Here is a 24,449-nt window from a genome sequence, read left to right as displayed (position 1 = left end):
GTCTGTCACTTCTAATGTTTTTCCTCGGAGATGTGCTTTCTTGGTCTGCCACACAGCCCTTCTCCTGGGGATTTTCTCTCTTTTCTTCCTAGTCTGTAATCCCTATTTCCTGGATCTTATGTTTTTTTCTTTCTTTTTTTTGTCCTATTTTGGGTTATTTTTTTGTTTTGTCAAGGTGTTTCCTTTGTTAATTTTGTCAAATTTAAACAAGAAACATGGCAGTTGGAATGGTGACGCCAGCCCTTACCTGATCCAATTTGGATTCATCACCCCTCTTTTCTGAGGTCTTTCCCCATTAGCATGGGCGCTTGTATGCTTCTCCCTGGGTTGGATCTCTTGTTTTCATGCTTCTCATATCTTCTCCTTTTGGATTTACAACCTGAGTTTTGTGGAGCACATATCTCAGTAGCTTCTTTAAAAATGATATTTGGGAGGTAATTTTAAAGGCATATTATAAATCGATCTTCATTGTTCTATAAATGCTTATTATAATACCATAATAAGGACTCTGAGAAATATGGAGATACAAAAGACTGCTTCTTACCATAGTATGTTTATAGAATAGGTGGACAGACAAGAAATCTCCATGGTACAGTTACGGTAAATTTAAGAGTGAAATAAGATCACAATCTAAGGGCTTTCCCAGAATACATGTGACTATTTTCTGTATAAAGAGGCATACTAACATTTTATGAACTCAGACAAAGGAAACCTAATTGGGCTGAGATGTTTTGGAGCAGGTCGTCCTTAATCTTTGAAAGATTAGTAGGATTTTTATAAGTGGAGATGGTTGAATAGGTCATTCATATGTAGATATAAATTTTTTATGTGGACATAGTATTAAGAATATTCTTGAGAAAAAGGAACATTCCATTTGACTTGAACAGAATACTGGAGAAAAGTTAGGGATAAAGCTGGAAAAGTAGATTAGTGATAGTTTATGGAGGGCACTGAGTCCTAGGAAAACCAATGTAAATTTATTCTGTAGGCAGCCAAAGTCTACTGGAGGTTTTTAGTAAGCAAATGCTGAGGTGAGGTTGCTGACGTTCCAGAATGTCATATAAATGGAATCATGGTATGTAGCTTTTGTATCTTTCTTTCACTTAGCAGAATGCATTTCAGATTCCATCCATGTTGTTTCATCTATCAGTAGTTTGTTTATTTCTCTGTCTCAGTAGTATTCCATTATATGTATGTACTACAACTTATCTGTTTACCAGTTGATGACATTTGGGTTATTACCAGTTTGGGGTCATTATGAACAAAGCTGCTATAAACATTTGCATATGGATTTTGTGTGGATATATGTTTTCATTTCTCTTGGGTAAATACTTAGGAGTAGGATTGCTGGATTGTATCTTAAGTGCATGGTTAACTTTATAAAACAAAATGCCAAACTTCTTCCAAATGGCTGTTTCATTTTCTACTTCTACTTGCGATGTGTGAGAGTTACAGTTGGTGCGCATTTTCACAGACTCTCGGTATCGTTATTTTCTTAGAGCTGTTCTAATATGTAATGGTATCTCATTATGGTTTAAATTTACGTTTCTTTGATGATTAATGATGCTGAGCATCTTTTTATGTGCTTATTTGCCATCCATATATCTTTTATGATGATGTGTCTATTTAAATCTTTTATCCATTTTTTAAAGAATGTTTATTGATCTGTAAAAAAGATACCTGTTCGTTATAAATTCGAAGAATGCAGAAGAGTATCAATAGCAAAGTAAACCACGTTAAATCTTAGCACCTGGAAATAACTATTTCAAAATTAAGATAACATTCCAGACATTTTTCCTTCTATATATGCAAATAGAAGGACAAATGGATGGATGTTGATGAATGGATGGATCAGTATATGGACAGATAGAAAATATGTATAAAAGAGATCATATTATGTGTGCTGATTTTTAAATTGTGATATAATTCATATACCATGAAATACACCCTTTTAAAAGTGTACAAATAAGTGGTTTTTAGTGTATTTACCATGTTGTGCAAACATCCCCATACTCTTAATTTCAGAACATTTTATTACCCCCCGCCCCAACCCCACCATTCATTAGCAGTTCTTCCCCATTACCTCTACTCCCCAGCTCTAGTCAACAGCTAATCTATTTCCTCTCTTTATGGATTTACCTTTCGGTGGTTTCATATAAATGGAATCACACAGTATGTGGCCTTTTGTCTGGCTTCTTTCACTTGGTATAATGTTTTCAGTGTTCATCCATGTTGTGGTGCGAATCGGTACTTCATTCCTTTTTATGGCTGAATATTTCCTGTGTGAATATATTGCATTTTGTTAATCAGTTTCTCAGTTGATGGATATTCGGGTTGAGTCTACTATTTGGCTATTATAAATAATGCTGCTTATAAACATTTATGTACCACAAGTGTTTGTATGGACATACATTTTCAGTTCTCTTGGGTTTCAATACCTAGGAGTGAAATTGTTGGTACCCATTTTTTATATTGTTTGTTTTCTTATTATGGAGTTTTGAGGTATATAAAGTTTTATAGATTGAGTTTAGAGGTGTGTACATCTCTTAAATCATGCAACTCCAGGATAGCTCTGTTTCAATTTGAATGTAGATTTAATGAATGGTTTATAAAAGCTTGGTTGTCCAATGTCTTCCAAATATAATGTTATTAAATCATCTTGAAGAAACAATTTATATTGATCTGAATTGTTTAAAATATGTAAAGTAAGCCCTTTAAATTATTTTTATTTGATCTTAAATGTTTCTTCAGATTTTTCTTCTTCCTGGAATTCATTTAGTCACTCCTTGTATGAATATTTATTGATAGTGCCTTTTGAGTGTCAGGCATTATGCTCAAGTATTGAAATAAAATGTTTAGGGAATAACTGAACATACACTTACGAGTTATGAAATGTAGCCGTAATTATTTTATATTACGGTTGTGATTTTGTTCATATTTATGTGTCTCTCTCCCTCTCTCTCCTCACAATTCACATTACCCCTCCATTAAGGATGACTCAAGACACACGTATAAGGAAATCTCCCAGTTATGTTAGGAACGTAAAAACATAAAGGTTCTTTTGAGGCTGTCTGTCCATTTTTCCTTGAGGGTGTGCCTGATGTGGACTGTCACGCCGTCAGTAATGGAGATGTGTCTGTCATGTTGTTCCTTGCAGCATCGCTGACAGACAGAGTGCCTTGGAGGCTGAGCTGAGGACCGTGCAGGCCGCGCGCAGGGACCTGGAGAACTTCCTGAAGTGGATACAAGAGGCAGAAACCACAGTTAATGTGCTTGCGGATGCCTCTCAGCGGGAGAGTGCTCTTCAGGACACGGTCTTGGCCAAGGAACTCACACAGCAGATGCAGGCAAGTGCTCGGGGCGGCTGCAGCCAGTAGTTTTAGTTACACTGTGCTTGTTTGATCCAGCTCCATGCAAAGTTACTACCATGCAAGGTGAGCTTGTCACCTTGTTCTGCTCTGGAATCCATGTGCCCCTGTGAATAATTGGTTTCTGGAAATAAGATCTATAAAGTACTTTTACTTAATAATTGGGGAAAAACACCTTATTTTATGGAAGTAATAATTCTTTACTTAGACTTATAGACTCATAGCTGTTCTGTTTTCTGTCATTTTAAAGCCCTATTACAGTTAGTCTTATTGAATCTTACATTATAAGAACATTTCCTCCTAATATGAAGTTGTTTCTTTCTCCATTTATTATAAATACTTAATATAAAAGCTGCAAAGGCTCTATGGGTTAGTTTACAACCAAGAACATTGGGCTTGAAGGTATTACTTTTATGTGTTTAGCTTGAAAAATACCATATATTTAGTCTGAGGTTCGAGTTCCTTCTACACAAAATGTGGGAATACAAAATCTGTCGTTTAAAAAATCCGTATGAGGACTCTTATGAAGCCTACCTGAATCCTTTTACTGCCCCCAAGTACAAGTGCATTAATGCCCTTGAACGCCCATTTTCTTTGTGCAGAATGACCTACTCTTGCCAATCACAGGCCTTCACACTTAGAACTTGGTTTCAAGTCTGTTTCAGTGGAGAAGTCTCCTCGTCTGCCCGTTTCACAACTGATTGCTTCTTTATGCCGTGGCATTCCCACATCATTCTGACAGTTATTATTTCTGATGTGCTGGTCAACTCATGACCCATTGTCATCTGATTCGTGTCTCCTCCTGTCCCAGTTGACTACATAGTTCTTCAAGGGCAGACATTTACATTATCTCATATTGTGGCCCACACTGTGCTCTGTCTGCAAACTCTTAAGTAGATACCGACTGCTGCCCTTGGACCCTCGCTTCACCATTACGGAATTCAGTACGATGACCTTTTGTGAATGCTTTCTCAGGGACGCTTTCCCCTTGAAACGTCAAAATGTTAACAAATACATGGGTCTGGATAAAAGGGCACAGACACGTTCTTGGAACTATCTTATTCTTGCACGTTTGCTCTAAGTTTGAAATTGTTTTCATTGAAAAGTTATATATATTTTTAAAAGGACCTTTTCGGAATAGTTTTATTTATAACTTGCTCCCATGCATGCAGACCACTCAGGTGTATGGTTGACTTCACTAGTTTAATTTAACAAAAATCTGTGTGTCCTTACATTCCTTCTTATTTCTTACTTGTTGCATAATAGACATGTGTCTTGGTAATGAAAGTGACCAGGCACGTATCGAAGTTAGATATGTTCTTTTGTCTCACCCTCTAGAATCTCATCTGGTCACCTTAAATGCCAATTGGTAAAATCGGTAGTGATCACCTTGTTTTTAGGGGATTATAGAGGGCCCTGAATGTGAATCGATGCTAAAATGTATTAATTTTTATAACTTAAACAACTATATAAGCCTGACCTACAAAGGCTCATGGATACTTAATTTATGTAATGGTGCTAAACTCACAAGATACCTAGCCTACGCATATGGTAAGTAACAGCTTATAGACAGTGAGCAAAGGAGGCTTGAAATAAACTCAGTGATGGGCACCAGCAAAACACAGGCCTGCCTTAGGATTTAACAATGTCTTCTGACACATTGGGATCTAGTCTTACCATAGCCCAAACTCATCTCAATATTTGATGAATATTCAAACTGTGGAAATACATGTAAATAGAGCTGTTTAAAATCTTTCTAAATAAAAATAGCTATGCACAGGATTACTTGTCTTACAGCAACCAGCATCAAGAAAGAAAGGTTGCTGACTAAACTACTAAAATACATTACAATGTGTAGAGTAAATGCTTCTCAAAAATAATTTAATATTGGTAAAATAGTCTGTTTTGCTTCATAGGGAACATTAAAAAGGGTATTTATTAAGAGCCCATTAAAACTTCTTTGTTTGTCTAACGACAAACACATGCATTTGTTTATATTGAACATGTTTGACATTGTGGTAATGTGCATGATTTTTTGCTCCTTTGCTCCTTTATTAACTGTTCTTAATTTTAAAACGTTCTGTCCATTTCATTAAAAAATAAAAATTCCTTGGCGTTATTTTTGGCAGCTTGTAGGTTGATGTTTTTTAGAGACCTGATGCCTTTTGCTGATAATAAATAGATTTTCTGGCGGCGTGGTGGTGGTGGTAAGGAATGTGGACTAAGGACCTCAGAACATGTGAGCTCTGTGCACAAGGGGTGTACGTGGAACTGCTTACACGACACAGTCACTGGTGGTCCTTGTTCGTGTCTGACAGCTGGACGCAGGACCATGGGAGTATGTTGTGCAGACGAAGTTTATTCTGTATTCAGTGTGAGGTGAATCGGGGTACATTTTGATGAAGGATAGTTTGGAAGCACAATGGAAGATGAAGATTAATTTCAGAGGGTATGCTCTGGTACATGTCATTTCTGTTAAGGATGGGTGATCATTTGAGTTTATGTATTTTTGTGTCACTGCCCTGCTGCAAGGCAGTTAGTTTGACTGCTCTGTAGAGGGCTATTGGCAAGAGAAAACCTGATCCTTAGGAGATTTTTCAAGAGAGTGAAGCTTCTGGAGAGCTGTACAGGGTCTTGTGTGACTTGCTAAGTATTTTGTATTTTAACCTGTTGGCAATGAGGAGAAGTCATTAAAGGACTTTAAGCAAGAGAGAGGGTGCAATAGGATTTGTATTTTATAGGAGAGTGGCTGATGGTTATGAGGAATGGGTTTGAAATGAGCAAGACTGACAGCAGAGCAGTCCAGTAGGATACGCTTGTAGCCATCTGGTCAGAGGTGATAATGACCAGGAATGAGGCAGTGGCGAGGGAGTAGATCTAATAACCTGATAGTATGGGTCCAGTAAGGGCAGGGGAAGAGGTAGAGAAAAAGAAGATTGTCAGCTGGCATTAGAGCCTGAAGTTGGGAATATAGGAAAATACAAGGCAGCCTTACGAGTTAGTGGGGTGTGTGATGGGCTGGCACATTTCATTTTGACTATGTTGAAATGAGGCATTTGAATAACATCCAGGAGGAGATACCTGCTATCTGCGCAGTTGTCACTGTGGATCTGTATTCAGATGAGAGACTTTGACCAAACATGCAGAAACTTTTTTTTCTTTTCTTTTGAATGTAAGTCTATTATTGACTTCCCAGTTTATCTATTAAGTTAAATGCATTTATTCTTAATTTTCATGCCCACATTCTAGCATATTATCATTTTAATTATTTGTCTTAATTGTAAGCTTTATATTTCAGCATTACCAGTTAACTGAAATGTTCTTATTCTCTCCTGGGTAAGATCCTGCTGCCCTTCCAGGGTGTTATTATAACAGGTGGCTATTTTTGCTCTCTAACAACATGAGTTTTGGGTTTATTTTCATCGTCTGTGTTCTCTTCCAGTCTGATTTTCACCCTCTTGTTCCATAGGTGCAGACTTTGATTGTTTAGATTGTTTCAAATCTTCCCCTATACCCAGCTCCATTTTCAGTTTCGTATTTAGGGGGAGAAATACCTGTATCGTGGAAACTTCCTCTGCTGGTTCAGAGACAGCAATGACAACTTCATATAATTTTGATAATAGCTTTATTGATGTACAATTCATATACCGTCTACCTAAAATGTACAATTGCATTGCTTTTAGTATATTTAGCATTGTGCCACCATTATCACAATCAAATTAGAACATTTTCATCACCTCAGAATGAAACCCTATTCTCCTTAGCTGTCAGTCCCCCCTTGCCAACTCTCTAATCTCCCCACTTCTAAACAATCACTAACCTATTTTCTGTTTTTGTATATTTGCCTAAAAACAATATTTTAATTACACCATCAGTTGGCTACTTCTAAGTTTGCCTTTGCATAGGTATTTTGCCATTGCTAGCCTCTCCAGAAGGAGGCAGTATACGTTCTCAGTAAAAATCTACAGGGGGAAAAAATACACAAGCAGAAGCTCACAAAAAACACTGTTTGATAAACACAGCTCTGTAAGACCCAATAGAGGACTTTAAATCATGCTGAAGTGAAGGACGGAGAGGGCAGATGAAACAGAAGAGCACCAACTATTTTAAAATACTGCGTTTCTTTTAGAGAATCATGACAGGGATACAGAAAGGTGAATGTGTGGATTGTTAGTTTGAGCAGGACACTGATAATGAGAAACATCTGGTTTCTATTTTTGGCTGTGCCCTTTGACCGAGTCATTTAATCATTCTGAGTTATTTTGCCGATTTCCTAATAGTACTTTACTCCACTTGGTATTTGCAATGATATCAAGCTGCAGTAGAAGATAACATCTCAAATTGTGCACATGCACATAAGACTCAAAAATTCTGTACTTGGCTTTTTACATCATATAATCACGTCTTATATTTCTTACTCATTAAATTAAAACAGCTTTATGACAAATAAAATGAGATCACGAAGATGCCGTCTGAAGGGAAATGTAATTTGGAATGTTTATTAGTCAATTACAGACTTTTATTTTTTTTTATTAGCTTTTGAATTAGACGAGTACTAACCTAACATTAGACATTTGATTTTTCATGACTTTCCTCCTAAGGCATGCATCTGTGAGCCCATGGACTACTCTGCTTTTGGGGTGTCTTAGGTAAAGCCACATACCCCCTGCAGGTAATTTTGTTTTGTTTTGTTTTAGATGATCTTGTTCTGAGACCTGTCTGGAGGTGATTTATTAGCACTTAACGTTCAGGCTGATATCATTAGAGTCAGGTACCCTTCTGCTCTTCTCAAGATGTATTACAGGGTCTATTCACTCATCACACAGCACCGCCAGAGCTGCGTTTAGTCAGGTAGTGAAGGCATCCCTCTTTAGAGTGAGTGAGTGAATGCCACTGGATCTCTTAATATAAACCGGCTCCGGCTCCGAGGCAAGCGCTGGTGGTGGTGATGTGTTGAATCTCTGTTCCCAGGGGATGTCTGCTTTGTATCTGCAGCTTTAATGTTTCACTTAATATCCTTTTTGGCTACTGAGCGCACTCCTTTCCAGCAGCAGGCAGCGTTTGGCTGCTCAACTTGCTTCATTTCCTGGCCATGCCGGGCTGAGCAAGTACTAGCTGTGAGCATCTGCTGGGGGGCTTTCTGTGTGGCATTTCTGTACGTTTTTTAAATTGAGAAGAAGTTGAAGTGATAGCAGTCGCCTTTTGCCTAGAACGTGAGCCCCTGTATCTTTCAAATGCATTCCTGGAAACGAGCATGCTCAGACAACTGGCAAATCATTGTCCAGTGACCGGGAGGAAATGATCATTGCTCTTCATTTATAATGCAAATTCTGAGGTGTCTCCAGAAGTGTGGTAAACTTAAAATGATGGCTGTGGTGAGAACGTCTCTGCAGAAAGTTGTGGTTTTGTTACATCGTTTACAAAGGATGGCAGTTTCTTCTCCTCGGTATCAGAAGCTCTGTAAGGTAACTAACTGAGTGATTGAAAATAAGGATCTCTGGTGTCTGACAATTCTACTGTGTCTCAGGCTCTAAAAACTAACCTTTCAGGGTTTTTATGAAGGAAAAAATTCCTTTTTTAGTGACTGATTGTAAAGCTGTTAAAATGAACTGCTAATTCAATGTTGTTTAAGAATCAGGAATAAGTCCTGTTTTGTGCTCATTTGATTTTGCATCTGACAAAAATCTTGTCTTCTGAGATGGGCTAGTGAAATACAGCAAAACTACATTCGTTAAGACCTGTTACCTCTGTGATACTTTGCAGTGTCTAAATATTGAATGGCACATTAATTTTACATAAATTTCAGTAAATTTAAAAGAAGAGTTTAAAATAATCTTTCAGCAGGTTACTTAGAAACTGTCCATCTCTTTCAATTTGAAAAATGAAAGCACGTTTCGGAGAGTATTAGACAATATCACCATACAATATTCCCTATAGTCTTGAATCTTCCCAGTTAAACTTAAAGAACTTAATTTTATTTGGACAGGTGGGTTAAGTACACTCTCAGGAGGCAACTTGTTTGACAGTTGCAAATTTCAAAAACTACGTCATCCTAACCATAAACCATTGAATGAGCTCCTGTATTTTTTTAAGTTAGCTATTATATTTTTGGTCATAGTTTTGTTTGATTTAACCTATACTTATGCCATCTTATTACTTTTGTCAAAAACTGTGGAGATTTGATGTAAAAGGAGGGAAGGACTTATAACAGGAATGTTAAAGCAGTGTATACAGCATCTCAGCACAGGATTCTTCCATCATAACATATTCTAGTACCGTTTCCAAGAATGTATCTTATTGTCTTGTTAGCTGCCCAAACTCATTTGTAAGTGGAACCTCTGTCTCTAGGACAGGATTATATTTCTGATGATGTAAAATATGACATGTCCGAGCACCTAGATTGTGCATATTATGTGGCAGCAGATTGGTGGGGGACAAGTATTCTATTAACCTTATCATGTTTTTATTCCTTACAGTTTGGTCAATTAAATATATTTCTGTCTGGAAACTTTTTTTCTTTGAGAAGTTTTAGGAGACAGATGAAGATAGTGGGGTATTCTTTGCAGAAATACTTAGAAGTGTTTCATTTGCACAAGAAGTTAATTAAACCTTAATATGACTCAATAATTCAGTTGTAAACATTTGTAAATTAATTATTTTAATGTGCTGTGTTTTGGTCCACTTCAGAGAATGAATTTGTTCTGGTCAAATATTTATGTATTTCATGAACAGGTAGTTTTGATGACCGAGAAGGAAAGCACTTTCACTACTGCATGCTATTTGTTATTTTATCTTTTTAGCTACAGGTATGACTGTAAATTATCCTGTTTTTATTAGCTGGGCCATTTTTCTGATTCATTTCTATGCATACTTTCACAAAATCAGATCTTTTTCTCAAGTCATATGACCAATGTATTAAGTTAGTCTGAGGTATGAAGCAGAAGATGTTCAAATACTGGAGAAAGTTGCTTAATTCGCTGTATTATTATACCCCAAATAAACAGAAGTTCATTTTGCTGAAGTCATTGCATAAATTCATTCCCATCAGAAATACTCTTTGGGCAGATTTCTTGAGATTTATGATTTCCTAAAGAAACCATTGAAATTAAAATGTTTAAGATAAGTGTTACTCTTTTCTTTTGGAAAACTAAATTTGTGTTATTTGCGGTTGAAATGATACCTTCTAAATTTCTTTTCACAGATGCAAAATTAACAGATGCAAAATTAAAATTAGATAATGAAATGAGAAATATACAATTCTGGTACTTTCCAGTAGGTGTCAATATAAGGCAATGATATATGAGATTTTGTGTAAGGAACTGGAAATGCAGAATAAGAAGTGGCAAAATTACTATGAAATAAGTCAACTAGTAATAGATATTTATTTGCTTGGTTACATTTTGAAAACTGATCTTAGTTATTTACTATGTTAACTCATATGATAAAAATAAAAGTTTAGTTGCAGACTTAAATATTAACAGTTGCCATCTCAAATATTGACGTAGATATCTATTCCAATTAAAAATGTAATGCATTTTAATTATCAATAGTCTGCATGTAGTACCTCAAGGTTTAAATAAGTTTGTTATTTATTTGCTTTAAGACACTATAAATTCTCTTCCCCTTAAATTGTAAATGCTAAAATGACTTATACCTCCTACATTCTCTAAATTTAGTTTCTTAGAAAGAAAATGCTAAAAGTTTCAGTGTTTCTTCCTTAGGATATAGAGACAGTCCATTGTAAATACATTACAGACTCACATGAATGAGAAAAAAATGTTGCATAATCTGAGGGAGATATGACTATTTTGAATTCATATTGACATTTTAATACCCTCTCTTGTTCCTGTTTAGGATTTCTCTTTTTACATATTACATGAAAACTCTGTCTTTTACCAGACTTTTCCCTCTTTGTACCTTGTCTTTCTTTACTTCTTTTCAGACTTCTCTTGAGCATCAGAAAATAGTTTATGCGTTACACAATTGAAAATTGGTGTTAAATATTCTCGTTTTGTAGTCTTTCCTTTATGTTTTGAAGAGACGGGTAGAATGAAAAGAGGCACTTGGAATTCATGGCTTTCAGAATTGCAATATGCTTTCCCCCCTCTCAACCTACTCACACATTTACTTGTATTTTTTGCTTTGAAAAATATTTCTTCCTGGCTATACATCCCATAAAATTTGGGCAGGAGACTGAAGCATAAGCACTACTTTCTTGGAGATGTATTTAGCAGCATTGAAATTGCCCTGATGAATTAAAATCACTTTATGCTGGATGCTAATTTTTCCAGATTGGGTTTTGATTGCTTATTTCCTTTAAAATATTAATGACTATAAAAGTGATTTTTCTCCTAATACAGTACAGTAAAAGCAAAGCTGACTGTAAATGATTTAAGAAAATAAAATTGACTTTAATTTGTTTTCATTGTTGTATGATTATTTGGGATATTTTATCCTTCAATCTTTAGATTAAAAGCTGACTGAGTTTATGTTGGATCAGAAAGGAATTTTGTAAGTCCTAATGTCTTTTTTAGTGCCAATTTTCATAAAATATTTATTAATTGAGGACATGGTATGAGCAGCTTTTTGTAAAGTAGATTGAAATATGAACCAATATAAAAAAATTAGAAAAATGTAAAATTTGTGTTGTAAATTGAACTTCTCATGATTCACACATTTAAAAATTTTAATTTATGTAATATAACTCTTATTTGCCTGCATATATATTTAAATCACTTTAGTTCACATGACTTTAATCATCTCCAAACTTTTTTGATTCATGTAGTCCTAGCAGTAAAAATATTTTAAACATCTGTCTGTCTAGATGTCTAATCTTACCTTACCTTACCTTATCTTATCTTATCTCATCTTATCCAATCACACATACGCCATGGTAAAATCACATATTAAATATTAGTAGAGCATAATTTGGTTTTGCTTTCTACAGTTCTCTTCTTGCACTCCAGTTGGTTTTCTTTCTCTCTTTCTGTGGTATATACACTGCTGTTTTGGTGACTACTGATTCACACATACAGTGAATGTGTGCTGATCTCAAAGGCATGCCTGAAAAACCATTTCTTTCATGGTATCAGAGCAGCTGCCTCTGAGTACTCTGTGAAAAATAGACCAGAAGATTCCACCCAACAAATCTGGCTTGACAGGTGATGTCCACAAAAGGCTTGCTCTGTGTGTGTGTGTGTGTTCACGTGTAGAGATCTATGTAGAGGCTTACAGTGCCAAGGGGCAATGGTGAATGAACACAAAGGCACAGAGTCTCTGAATGGATTTTCAGATTTACTGATGAAGTAAGTTTGCACACCATTTTTCACCTACATGTGTGGGTCCCCTTTATTTAGAGGTAGTTAAGGTTGAGTATGGGTTTTTAAAGAAGACACAGAATGGAATGGTGTATTTTCAAATGATTTACACCCTGTATAGTTAAATTACATTTTTTAATTCCCCCAAACTCCCCCATCTTGTTTTCAGATTAAAAACTATGCTATCCTTGAAGAATTAAATCCTCAGGTGTTCTAGGGTGATGGAGCTTTACTTTGTCTTGATCTGGATGTTGAAGTGTATATATTTTAAGATCGGCTCTCAGATTCCCTCCGTAATCAAATCACTCACATATCGTTTGAACCACAGAAAAGGTCAGTCATGGTCTCTAGCCTGGATGTAGAACTCTAGTTGATCCTATGAGCATTGTCTCTTCTTGGTTTTATGAGAAATTCTTGGTTTCTTTAGTTCAGAAAATTTGTGAACGCTGAGGTATTTAATAGAAATAAAATGCCAACTGTGGAAGGATTTGCTGACACCTAACCCATCTCCATTGATGCCCCAGGCATGTTGCATCAGAGCTCTGTGAGCACATGAGCACATTACTTCCCTTTCTCATCCTCTATTTCTGTATTTCTTCAGTGGATTGAGATTACAGATTAAAGTGAGACAATACCTACATCCCTACTTGTCATCAGGTACAGTAGTCCCCCCTCCTCCACACTTTTGCTTTCCTCAGTTTCAGTTGCTTACGGTCAACGTTGGTCCGAAAATACTAAATGGAAAATTCCAGAAATAAACAATTCATAAGTTTAAAATTTTGTTCCAGTCTTAGTAGCATGATAAAATCTTGCTCTGACTAGATCTGTGCTGCCTGGGACGTGAATCATCTCTTTGTCCAGCATATCCATGCTGTATATACAGTACAATAAGATATTTTGAAAGAGGGAGACCACATTTGCATAATTTTTTTACCGCATATTGTTATAATTGTTCTATTTAATTATTACTTATTGTTGTTGATCTCTTACTATAACTAACTTACAAAATAACTTTATCCTAGGTAGGTACGTGTAGAAAAAAACAGAATTCATAGGGTTCATATTATCTGTGTTTTCAGACATCTACTTGGGGTCTTAGAATGTATCTTCTGTGGTTAAGGGGAAAGTACTGTGTTTTCTGTGGCTTCCAAAAGCTGCAGTGCTATTTTAGATGATTCCCTGATCTCTGTTTTGCTGTAGCTCCCTAAGACAATGTGTATTTAAAAAAAAAAAAAAAATCAAAACCAACAGTTATCTAATTCAATAACATTTTGTTAATCAGAAAACTCATGCCATCAATGACTTTTAGCTAAAAACAGTCTAATTAGATGTGATATAATGCTTTGTCACTTAACTAAAAAAATAAAAACACTCTACAAGATTGCATTTTAAATAGTTCTTTAACAGTCAAGATACTATTTGTGTAAGTCTTATCTGTGATCTCCAAATCAGGGACAAACAAAAAGTCATTCTGAAGTGTTAGAATAGCATTATGAATATGGATACAAGATGCTTACTTTTAGAGTATCATTTGATAATTGTGACTAAAATGTTGACGATTTGTTTTTACCTGGGGGTAAAGTTATTACATTTCAAGGGGAGATTTCTAAGTTGAATATACTGCACAGTATATTCAGATAATGTATAGACATTATCCGCTCCCTCTTACCAGTGACTGTGAGCACTGCCAACTTGTCTTAGTATACTTGGTAGTTTATTTTTAGCTCTCTAAAATAAGCAATTAGTAGAACTTCTACCATAGAGATAGAAGAATATCGAAAATTTCATGCTGTGGTAGCTTGCTCAGTTTCACAAAGTTTATTCATTTCTGGGCAAGGTAAATGAATCCAAATAATTGAACTTGGAAAGGATATGAAGTGCATCAGAGGGTTTCTTTTCATTTTCCCTCTTCTAATTTGTTTAGTTCTATGGAATTCTAGAAGGTTAATTTATAACAAAGCTCACTTATAAAAGCAGATGGTGACTTTTATTGCTTAATAAATAATAGGCTGATATAAAAGTATGGCTTGATAAAGCTTAAGCAAGACTTTTTGGAAAAACATCAAATGAAAGAAGACATTGAACTGTTTTTCACAATAGACTATTTTACTCTTGCTCTAAGAAAATTGTAAAAAAAGTGGCCAAATACAGCAGTAAAATAACCGCAAGCTTTCATGGCTGAAAAAAGGCTTATTACCACTGATACAATGTACTTTTTAGAGTATTTTACAGTTTACACTGTTTTCTCATATAGTTCATCATTAATACAGGGTATTAATTAGAATTATATTATTTATCCTTAAGAGATAGGTAGCAAAGAAATTGTCATTATTTTACCACCGAATAAACGGCAAAACAGGTTTTGTAAATTGGCAGGTTAAGGAACACGTCATTGATTGTTCAGCTAGTATGTGGCACAACTTGAACTAAACATAAGTATTCTGATTCCAGATCCAATGGAATCAGTTACATTTAGTTTCCAAAGTTTTCTGATAGTTTTAGGAATTATACTGGGCTAAAATGAGCTATGCACTATACAAGGTTTGGAAAGAGAAATCAAATTAAGTAGTAGATATTGTTTCACTCTAAATTATCTTGATGCGTATTTCATTATCTGAAGAGATATAACCGATAGTATTTTTTAAGGCATGAGCTGTAGAAGCCCAGAGCATGAGGAGATGTCTGAAACCTTCTAATTCAACCGTTTCATTTTACAGATGAGGAAACAGACGATCTATAATGGATGTTTCATTGCTGCTAGTTTTGTGGGGGTAGGGATGTACTTGTTTTCTCCTAGAAGTTTAAACATAATGAAATATGTTCATTTCTAAACGATTTTGGTATTTGAGTTCTGGCTATATAATTTGAAAAGAACAAAGATTTTGGTATAGTTTAAACTTGTATGTTGGATGCTTTTTTAGTGGGCTCATTGTGGAGTATGTAAAAAAGATGGATTGGCTCATTTTAATGCAAACTAATATAGTTGGTTCTGATTTTCGTGTTGTAATTTAGTTTGGTTTGAGTCTCCATATTACAAGTATGGAATTATATATTCACTGAACCTAATTCTCTACACTCAAAATGTAGTTTTTATCAATTTATTTAAAAGGGCCTACTACTCCTTAAAAAGTAAATTGAAAAGTCAGTCGACTAATTTTCTAGACTGGGACTTTTCTATTAGGAATTTTTTTTTTTTTTTTTTTTTAAGACTTCAACTCAACACGCAATGTGATATATAGATGATATATTACAGAATTGTACACTTGAATCCTATGTAATTTTACTAACCATTGTCACCCCAATAAAGTTTAATTAAAAAAGTAAAATAAAAGATTAAACACAAACAAACAAACAAACAAAAAGACTTCAACTCCAAGGTCATGTATTGAATGGCTGTCATGTGCCAAAGGTACATGTTAAGCACCGTAAACACAGAATACAACATTGTATTTTCCATGTAAAGCAAGGACGTTCTCATAACTTGTTCTGAAGAAATTTAATGGTTAAGAGAGTTCACACTTGTCTAGAGTTAGATATTGTGAAGTCCATTCATCCTGGCTTTGCTACTTACCAATGATGTGACCTTGGGCAGGTCATTTAATATCCGCAGCTCAGCTTCCTTTTCAGAAAATGGAGTTGGAATTAATCTCTCTCTCTCTCTCTCTCTCTCTCTCTCTCTCTCTCTCTCTCTCTCTCTCAGAGTGATTGTGAGAATTTTAATAGTGTTTATAAAATGGTATCACAGAGCCTGACACAGTTAGATGCCATGTGTGTAGGTTAGTCTTGTGACAGAGGTGGCTATTTTTGCTATGATCGCGGTTATTCTAATACATTGGTTGTGTGTGGATCAAACGAGAGGATCTAAGTGATGTGCCCAGCACAGCGACTTGACCATCGAGATTCCCTAATGTCTCTTGTGTGTTGGGGTGTTATCATCATTTTTATTATCTTTGTCCCTAAAGGAACCCTTAGATCTTAACAAGGGGGTTCACATCAGTTATCCAGGGAACTTTCCCAAAAGATTCATGCCCCGCAGTCTTTGACTTACTGGGTCTGAGTTGCAACATGGGCCATCCATACTTTTAACAGTGGAGTAGGGAAAATGAGTCTTCAAAATTTTTCCCAGTTTGTTATTTTCTCTGTTTGAGACTCAGCTTGAAGAAGTGCAAGAAAAAGCTTCCCTTGACCAATGAGCTTGGCACCGAAACTCTTGTGGGCACAGCATTCCCCAGTTGATGAGGGCTCCTCTAGATTGTGGATTAGGCTGCTAGATAGCACCTAAACATCTAGTTAACCCACAATGAAACTGATATAATCCTAATTTACATAAAACATCTTATTAAGAAACTCTGTTTCATTACCAGAATTGAGCAAAGAAAAGGAAAAAGTTATCTTTACTGTGACTGAAACTGGAGGAAAAACAAACATGTTTGCTTAGAAGAGAATGAAAAGAAATACAGAGACTCTTAAATGTATTCTCAACACTTATAAGAATTATGTTTTTTGATGCCATTAGTTTTGATTCTCAGTGCACTTCCAAAACATCTGACTGTACTGTTTTTGGTATGGAAAGTTCCTGCTGTGTTTGGCTGAAAAACAATATAGAATGAGTTGTTTTCTAGGTGCGCATACATCTATCCAGTGTGAGCTGCCAGGGGACTGGCTTCCCTCGTGCCAGGGTGGTTGTAATATGCCAGCAAGGGATGTGTTGTTTGTGGTTAGGTTTCTTTTGGGACTTTACACCCTTCCTTTTAGACTTCACACATCATGAATGTTTTCCTGTGTCATCAAACATTTCTTATATGTGATTTTTAATAGGGTAAATAAAAGTCTATTGAATGGCTGCATGATAACTTATTTAAGTAATCCACCATGGCTAGATAACTACGTTATTGCCAGTGTTCTCATGATAAATAATTCTTGATGAACACCCTCATAAATCATTGAGTGCATCCCCATTATTTCCAGGATATGTTTTTAGAACTGAGTAACTAGACCAAATGAACATTTAATGACGTTTGCTATATACTGCCAAATTTCCCTCTTGCAAGGGAGTACCTGTTTACATGCCCACTAGCAACTTGCGTGCCTAATTTCCTGTTCCCGCCCAGAAAATAGGTGATATCAATTAAAAATATTTTATGAAATTGTTAGAGGAAAAATGCAACCATGTTGTAGATTATAAACTAAAACCTCATGAGTTTAACTGATTTGCCTAAGTGTGGAAGCAAACAGTCTATTCCCAAACTGTCTGAAATCCAGACGCTGAGCTAGGAACACAAACACTAATGTTTAAAATGGGGTGTGACAAATGCCACATAATAAAACTAAAAGTTGTTTGACCACAAAAGAAAGTCATTTCTGACTTGAAAATGTCAGGGAGGGTTTAGAAAGGTAGTTAGGAGTTGTGAAGAGTACGTTGAGTTGAATAGGTAATTCTGGGAATAGGCAACTGAGTGTGCAGACACACAGGGAGCGAAAGTGTGCTCATGACATTCAGAGAACACTGGGTCCTGGCTTATCGGCAGTAGCTAGGAAATTCACATTTTCATCGCAATGAAAAATGACTCTTGATTGCCAGCTCTGTATGCCAGATCATCATTGACTTTTGACTGTTTCCAAAATTTAGTCCCGTTTTAAAGAAAAAATGTTTGTGGATATTGGAAATATTCAAACATGGAGAGCATTTCCAAATGGGGATTTTAAAATGGGAAAATTGAGTAATAGTCATACCTTTGAAATAAGAACAGAGTTCTTCTGTCTCCTTAAAATGGAATGACCTTCCTTTGGTGATGCAAGTCATTTTGGTATGAGAGTGACAAAAAAATTTATGCTTTTCATTGTGACTCAATTGATGAGCAAATGACACAATATTTCAAGCAAAAATGAAAAATAACAGTATAAATCAGTCTATCTAGTTTTAAATCATAGATTGATAGAACTTTAGAGTTAATAGAAATTATAAAAATTATTTGACCAGTTTCCTCATTTAATATATGAGGAAATAATGCCCTAACGTTTATGTGGAGGGTTGGTCTTAATGTGCTTTAATATATTATTTTATGCCACCCAAGGTCAGACAGCCCAGTGACACTTGTCTACATAGCTCAGTTCCAGGAGATGCCTCTAGTGTTCATTACATTTCATTATATCTATTGTACTTATTTTTATAGAATTTACATTGAATTTTGCCTAGTATGATAGTTCGCTGTTTATTTCTCTTGAATTTCAATTTCTTGAATTTAGGGCCTTATTTTAGAAGAGTCTTTTGAACTCTTCTATTTGTAAATGAATAAATAACCCAATTTTCACAATTTACGATGTTATTATAATATAGCAGAAATGCTCTCCTTTGACTTTTTAAAAATAATTTTATTAAGATAGAATTCGTATACACTAATTCACTCTTTTAAAGTGTACAAGTCAGTGTTTTTCAGCATATTCACAAGGTTATGCAACTATTACCACAATTAAATTTTAGAATTGTTTTCTCCTTCCTCCACCAAAAGAAACCCCATATCTCTGAGCACTCACTCCCTATTTCTTCCCATTCCACTCTCCCAGCCCTAGGCAGCCACTGATCTAGTTTCTGTCTTTGCTTTTTAACATGAGATTTGGGAGTAAGAATTTGAAACCATAAATGTTCAGTAAAACAAATGGAAAGTAATTCTAACTTACTGTGACAAATTTACTACTTTATCTTACGGAAGTTGATAGTTTTTGTATTTTAATTAATAATTAGGATAGCTTTTGTTGTTATTTGTAAACCTCGCATCATTATAATATATAACTTATTTTTCATATTCATTATTTAGAGTACCTTAAAAGTAAGTATAATGGGAAAAATTCTGAATTGGGAGTTAGAAGACCTAGGTTTGATTACCTTACTTGCTGTTTGATCTTTTGTGATTCTCAAATAATGTGCCAATCCTCAATTTCTTCATGTAGACAGTGAGAATGATATGCATTCTATTAGAAAGCTATTATAGGATCAATAAGTTACTGTTTATGAATTTGCTATACATAAGGGCTAGAATATTCCTAAAATTAAGATATTAAATTTTCTGTAATTTCTTGTTCTGTTAACCAACCACCAAACACAATGACAATATTTAGCCACATGCTTTTACCACAGTTTGCTGCTGGAATAATTTTTGAAATGGTGAAAGAACATGCTATCTAAAAGCTTCTGTTTGTCTCAACTCAGGAGGCAGAATGTTGAATATCAACCACGTCATGTCTTTCTGCAATGCAGGATCATTTCATTTTTCTTCTTTCTTAAGGCACCAAGCCAGCTTTCATATTAAGGGTGCATCTTCTGCCAGTAAAATCATATTATTTCTAAACAACTTAGATTCACACTGGGGCTCCATGAAAGACCCCATGTCTTCAGAGCAGGACTGATGTCCCCTGAAGGGCAGTATCTAGTCAAAAGAAATACACTGAAAAGTTTTATTCAATCCAAAATTAGGGCAGCCATAATTGTTATCATCTGTACTTTATTTATCTCAGATGCTAGTGTCACATGTAAAACATGGGAAGACTTGAGGAAGGTCTTTCCTGAATTTCAGTAATTATTAAACATTCTGGTAATTCTCAGATGATTTTTTAATAATCTCTATTTGGTGAGGGAGGTTTTGATAGGAACTGAATAACCTGAATTAATGACCAGACTGACTGATTGCTGTTTTCCATTAATTTTTGAAGCAAATCCTAAAGTGCTTCGTTGGATAACCTGTCATTGTGTAAGATCCTTACGTGGTGTGGTGGTAAAAAAGGGAAACATTTTCTCTTTTTGAAGTAATTGCTTCTTCTAATGGAAGCCTAATGACTTATTATGCTTATTTCTAAAAGTTGAGCTGCAAAGCTTGACAGGAAGCTAGTGAAAGATTTGAGAAATTATAATATAAACGAAAAATTTCAGGAAGTCTCATGTGGTTGAGAATCAATACTTTATGACAATTACATGATTCAATAATTCACTTGTGCCAAATGTCATCATCCTTATTTTAAAAGCTGGAGTGATTTCTAGAAATACATCTGAGTGTTGGAGTAGAAGGCTGCTCCTGGACCGGTGTCTTGCCCATTTTAGGTATTTTATGGTTTCTCTGAATGTCATATTGCAGGTTGAACAAGGAAGTGAAAGTAGAGTTTTCTTGTTGATATTGAAATCATAAAAAAAATCACTGGTGACTTCGAATAAGTGGTACCTCAGTTTTTTAATGTAATCTGTTCTGGAAGACCGGTCGAGTTCTGAAACGTTCAAAAACCGAGGCACGGTTTCCCCATAGAAAGTAATGCAAAATGGATGAATCCACTCCAGACCTTTAAAATCAACCCCTAAAACTGCAAATTTAGCATGAATTTTACTATCTAATGATACCATAGATCCATAAAATTTACAGCATTTGTAAACTGAAATGTTCATCTACAGAGTTTATTAATGTCTGGTGTACAAAACAATGTAGTAGTTAGACATTTATACCCCTCACAAAATGATAACCCCCCTCCCCCAATCTACTAAAAAGTTTTTTCACAGCAGAGGAGACCATCAATAAAACCAAAAGGAGAAGGTATTTGTCAATGATACATCTGATAAGGGTTTAATATCCAAAATTTATAAAAAACTCATTCAACTCAATACAAAAAAAACCCCCAAAACAACCCAGTTAAGAAATGGGCAGAGCACATGAAGGGACATTTTTCTAAAGAGGACATACAGACATATGAAAAAATGCTCAACATCACCAATCATTAGAGAAATGCAAGTAAAGACCACAATCAGATACCACCTCACCCCAGTCAGAATGGTTCCCTTATTTTTTAAAGATGAGAAGACAGAAGTTTAGAGGGGTTACATGAACTGTCCTGGAATGTATTAATAGTGACAATGGCTGAACTATTTTGATAAGGATATAGTCATTATTTTTTGGATTTTATGGGACTATTTTATAAAAGTATATTTTATACGTTTCTGAGATGGACTGTTAACACCAAATGAATCAACTTGTTGGTGTGAATGATTTCCTTGGAGTTGGTTCCTGAAAATAAATAAAAAAGAATCTGTCTTAGATAAAACCCATATAGTAATATCTTAACAGTTGTTAAATCTGGTTGTCAGCATATGGGTATTTGTTTTAGTGTCTTTCAACTATTCTGTTGCTTGAATATTTTCATGATAAAATGTTTTGGAAGTAATAGCAACTCTACTATGATAAAGGTTGGAGAGATTACTTGAAACTCTGAAAGCTTAACTCTTGAGAATCATAAAAAAATTTAATTGTTCTCTTTGTGTGTTCTTCACATTTTGTTAACTTAAGACTGTGACAAATGCAAAATAGTTTAAGAGTCTTGACCTACCTGATGATAAATATTTACTGAGCCTGTAGCTTTTCTTTCTTAGCTCATTTAAATTGAACAAGTCGTTTTAAAAAAACTCAATTTTCCTTTACAAAAGCTGCACATGCCTACAGCAAGTTTGTGACTTTTCAAAACATGAAATATGTAGTGTTGATAATCTCATTTATTGTAGTTTACTAATTCCTGTAGAGATTGGAAAGAAAATTGTCCTTTCTTAAGCATTCATTATTTCAAATTCAAATATAATAGGAAGGTTTTGTTTGCACCCCTATTTAACAAGATTTTCCAAATCCTGTTTGGAACTGGTAACTGTTTTCCAGATAGGCTAAGCGGCCCTTCCATTTGCAATATTGATCTAATGTCTTTGTCTTTCATATGTTCAAGGTTAGTAGAAATTTATAAAGACTCAATTATTAGACTCCGGGACTATCTTTGTCTTTAGTTAGGAAAGATACATAGGCTTTGTAAAAGGAACAATTTATTCATAATAGGTTACTGCAAAAGCCATTCATATTTGCATTTTGTTTGGTTTTTCTCATTCCTTCTGAGTTGGTACTTAAAGCTGCTGCTTTGTAATTTGACGTAATCCTATATGGTGTGGTTCTTTTAGGACACATGCTATTATCTTTGAGCTTTTTGTCTTTTATAACTCAGCATATATTATACTTTTACATTGCCAGATAAACTGAAATTTCTTATCTGGTCAAAGAATGATAGAAATTGTACTATTTGAACCCTAATGTTGTTCCTTATTTACTGAAAACTGTATGGCACACACTTTATGCTGTTTTCCAAGAATGAATTGGAATGGCATATTAATAATAGTATAAATAACGGAAAAGAGTTATTGGGAGATTTCAAAACATATTTATTTATTTGTAACAAGTAGTTTGTGCTCCTGATTAATTGCTCTTGATTAACCTCCTTGCTACTTAAATTAAATCAAAATAACAAATATGTATTTCAGTCTGGGAGAAATCTCATCTAAAGCTTACCGCACTGTGTAGAGAGCAGCAGACTTGTTTCCTTGAATAAAAGCCAGCTATTGAAGGGTAGAATCCAGTACCCCACTTTCTGATATATACCTGTTTAGGACAGATGTGCATCAGGAAATGGGGTGGTTGATTAGGGCTAGAAGGATGTGAGGAAGGGTGCTCATTGAAATAGTTCTCTGGAGGGGCGGCCAGAAGGCTCAGTTGGTTACAGGGGGAGCTCTCAACAACAAGGTTGCCGGTTCGATTCCCAGATGGGATGGTGGGCTGCACCCCCTGCAACTAAAGGTCGAAAACGGCGACTGGACAAGATTGAAAAAAAAGAAATAGTTCTCTGGGGTATCATTTTACATTGAAAAAAATCTTTATGGGAGGTTCAATAAAGAATGAAGGTACTTGTGAAGCAGTCAGTGATGGGAGCGGAAGCCCTAGAGTGGGAGTGAAGAGATTATCTGGACAGACCTTTAACTGTATTGATCATAATTGCTGAGCCTGGATTTTTCATCTTGATGTTGGTATAAAACTCGTTTTAGAAAAATTTGTGCATTATATTGTCAAAGAAGTATAATGACAGCTTTTGAATATGCACATATAGCAAACCACCTTTAATTTTGTTTGGCAAGTTAAAAGAGCTTTCATTAGTTTTTTTTTTTTTTTTTTTTTTTTGCTTTCATTAGTTTTAAAAATAACATTTACATTTTTGCTCCTGGACATATTAAAATGAAAGTTCTCCTTTTGTAAAATGCTGAAAGAAAGGAGGAAGAAAATAAAATGTATCAGTTAACTCTGCTTACTTACAAGGAAATATTATTAACATCTTTCTCTATTTCATTTCACTCTATATATTTGTATAAAGTATACTTATACAAATTTGGAAACATATTTTATAGAATACTTTATGCCTTTTTGAATATCAATTTTTTTCCTCCTCTCATAACAGTGTATTGTAAGCATTTTTATAGTTCTTGATTTTAAAAATCATGATTTTTTTTTTTAAAGATTTTATTGGGGAAGGGGAACAGGACTTTATTGGGGAACAGTGTGTACTTCCAGTACTTCTTTTCCAAGTCAAGTTGTTGTCCTTTCAATCTTAGTTGTGGAGGGCGTAGCTCAGCTCCAGGTCCAGTAGCCGTTGCTAGTTGCAGGGGGCGCAGGCCACCATCCCTTTTGGGAATCCAACCGGCAACCTTGTGGTTGAGATGATGCGTTCCAACCAACTGAGCCATCTGGGAGCTCAGCGGCAGCTCAGCTCAAGGTGCCATGTTCAATCTTGGTTGCAGGGGGCGCTGCCCACCATCCCTTGCGGGACTCGAGGAATCGAACTGACAACCTTGTGGTTGAGAGCCCACTGGCCCACGTGGGAATCGAATCGGCAGCCTTCCGAGTTAGGAGCACGGAGCTCTAATCGCCTG

The 24,449-nt window shown here is 35.3% G+C and overlaps 1 protein-coding gene across 9 annotated transcripts in view; it reads left to right on the top strand.

Moving 5' to 3' along the window:
* The window catches only part of UTRN (utrophin), a 463,108-nt gene that overhangs the window by 230,395 nt on the left and 208,264 nt on the right, over positions 1-24,449 (top strand). For all 9 annotated transcript variants that reach the window (XM_088795414.1, XM_088795413.1, XM_088795412.1 and 6 more), the window contains one exon: positions 3,158-3,347. In XM_088795414.1, the coding sequence (XP_088651540.1) occupies positions 3,158-3,347 (190 nt within the window). The remainder of the gene's footprint in view (positions 1-3,157; positions 3,348-24,449) is intronic.

Source organism: Rhinolophus sinicus, chromosome 2 (assembly GCF_057876585.1).
Source record: "Rhinolophus sinicus isolate RSI-liver-muscle chromosome 2, RSI-T2T, whole genome shotgun sequence".
In the NCBI taxonomy this organism is placed as follows: Eukaryota; Metazoa; Chordata; class Mammalia; order Chiroptera; family Rhinolophidae; genus Rhinolophus; species Rhinolophus sinicus.
Note: the sequence above shows the minus strand (reverse complement) of the source record. Positions and strands in the feature narration are given on the sequence as shown.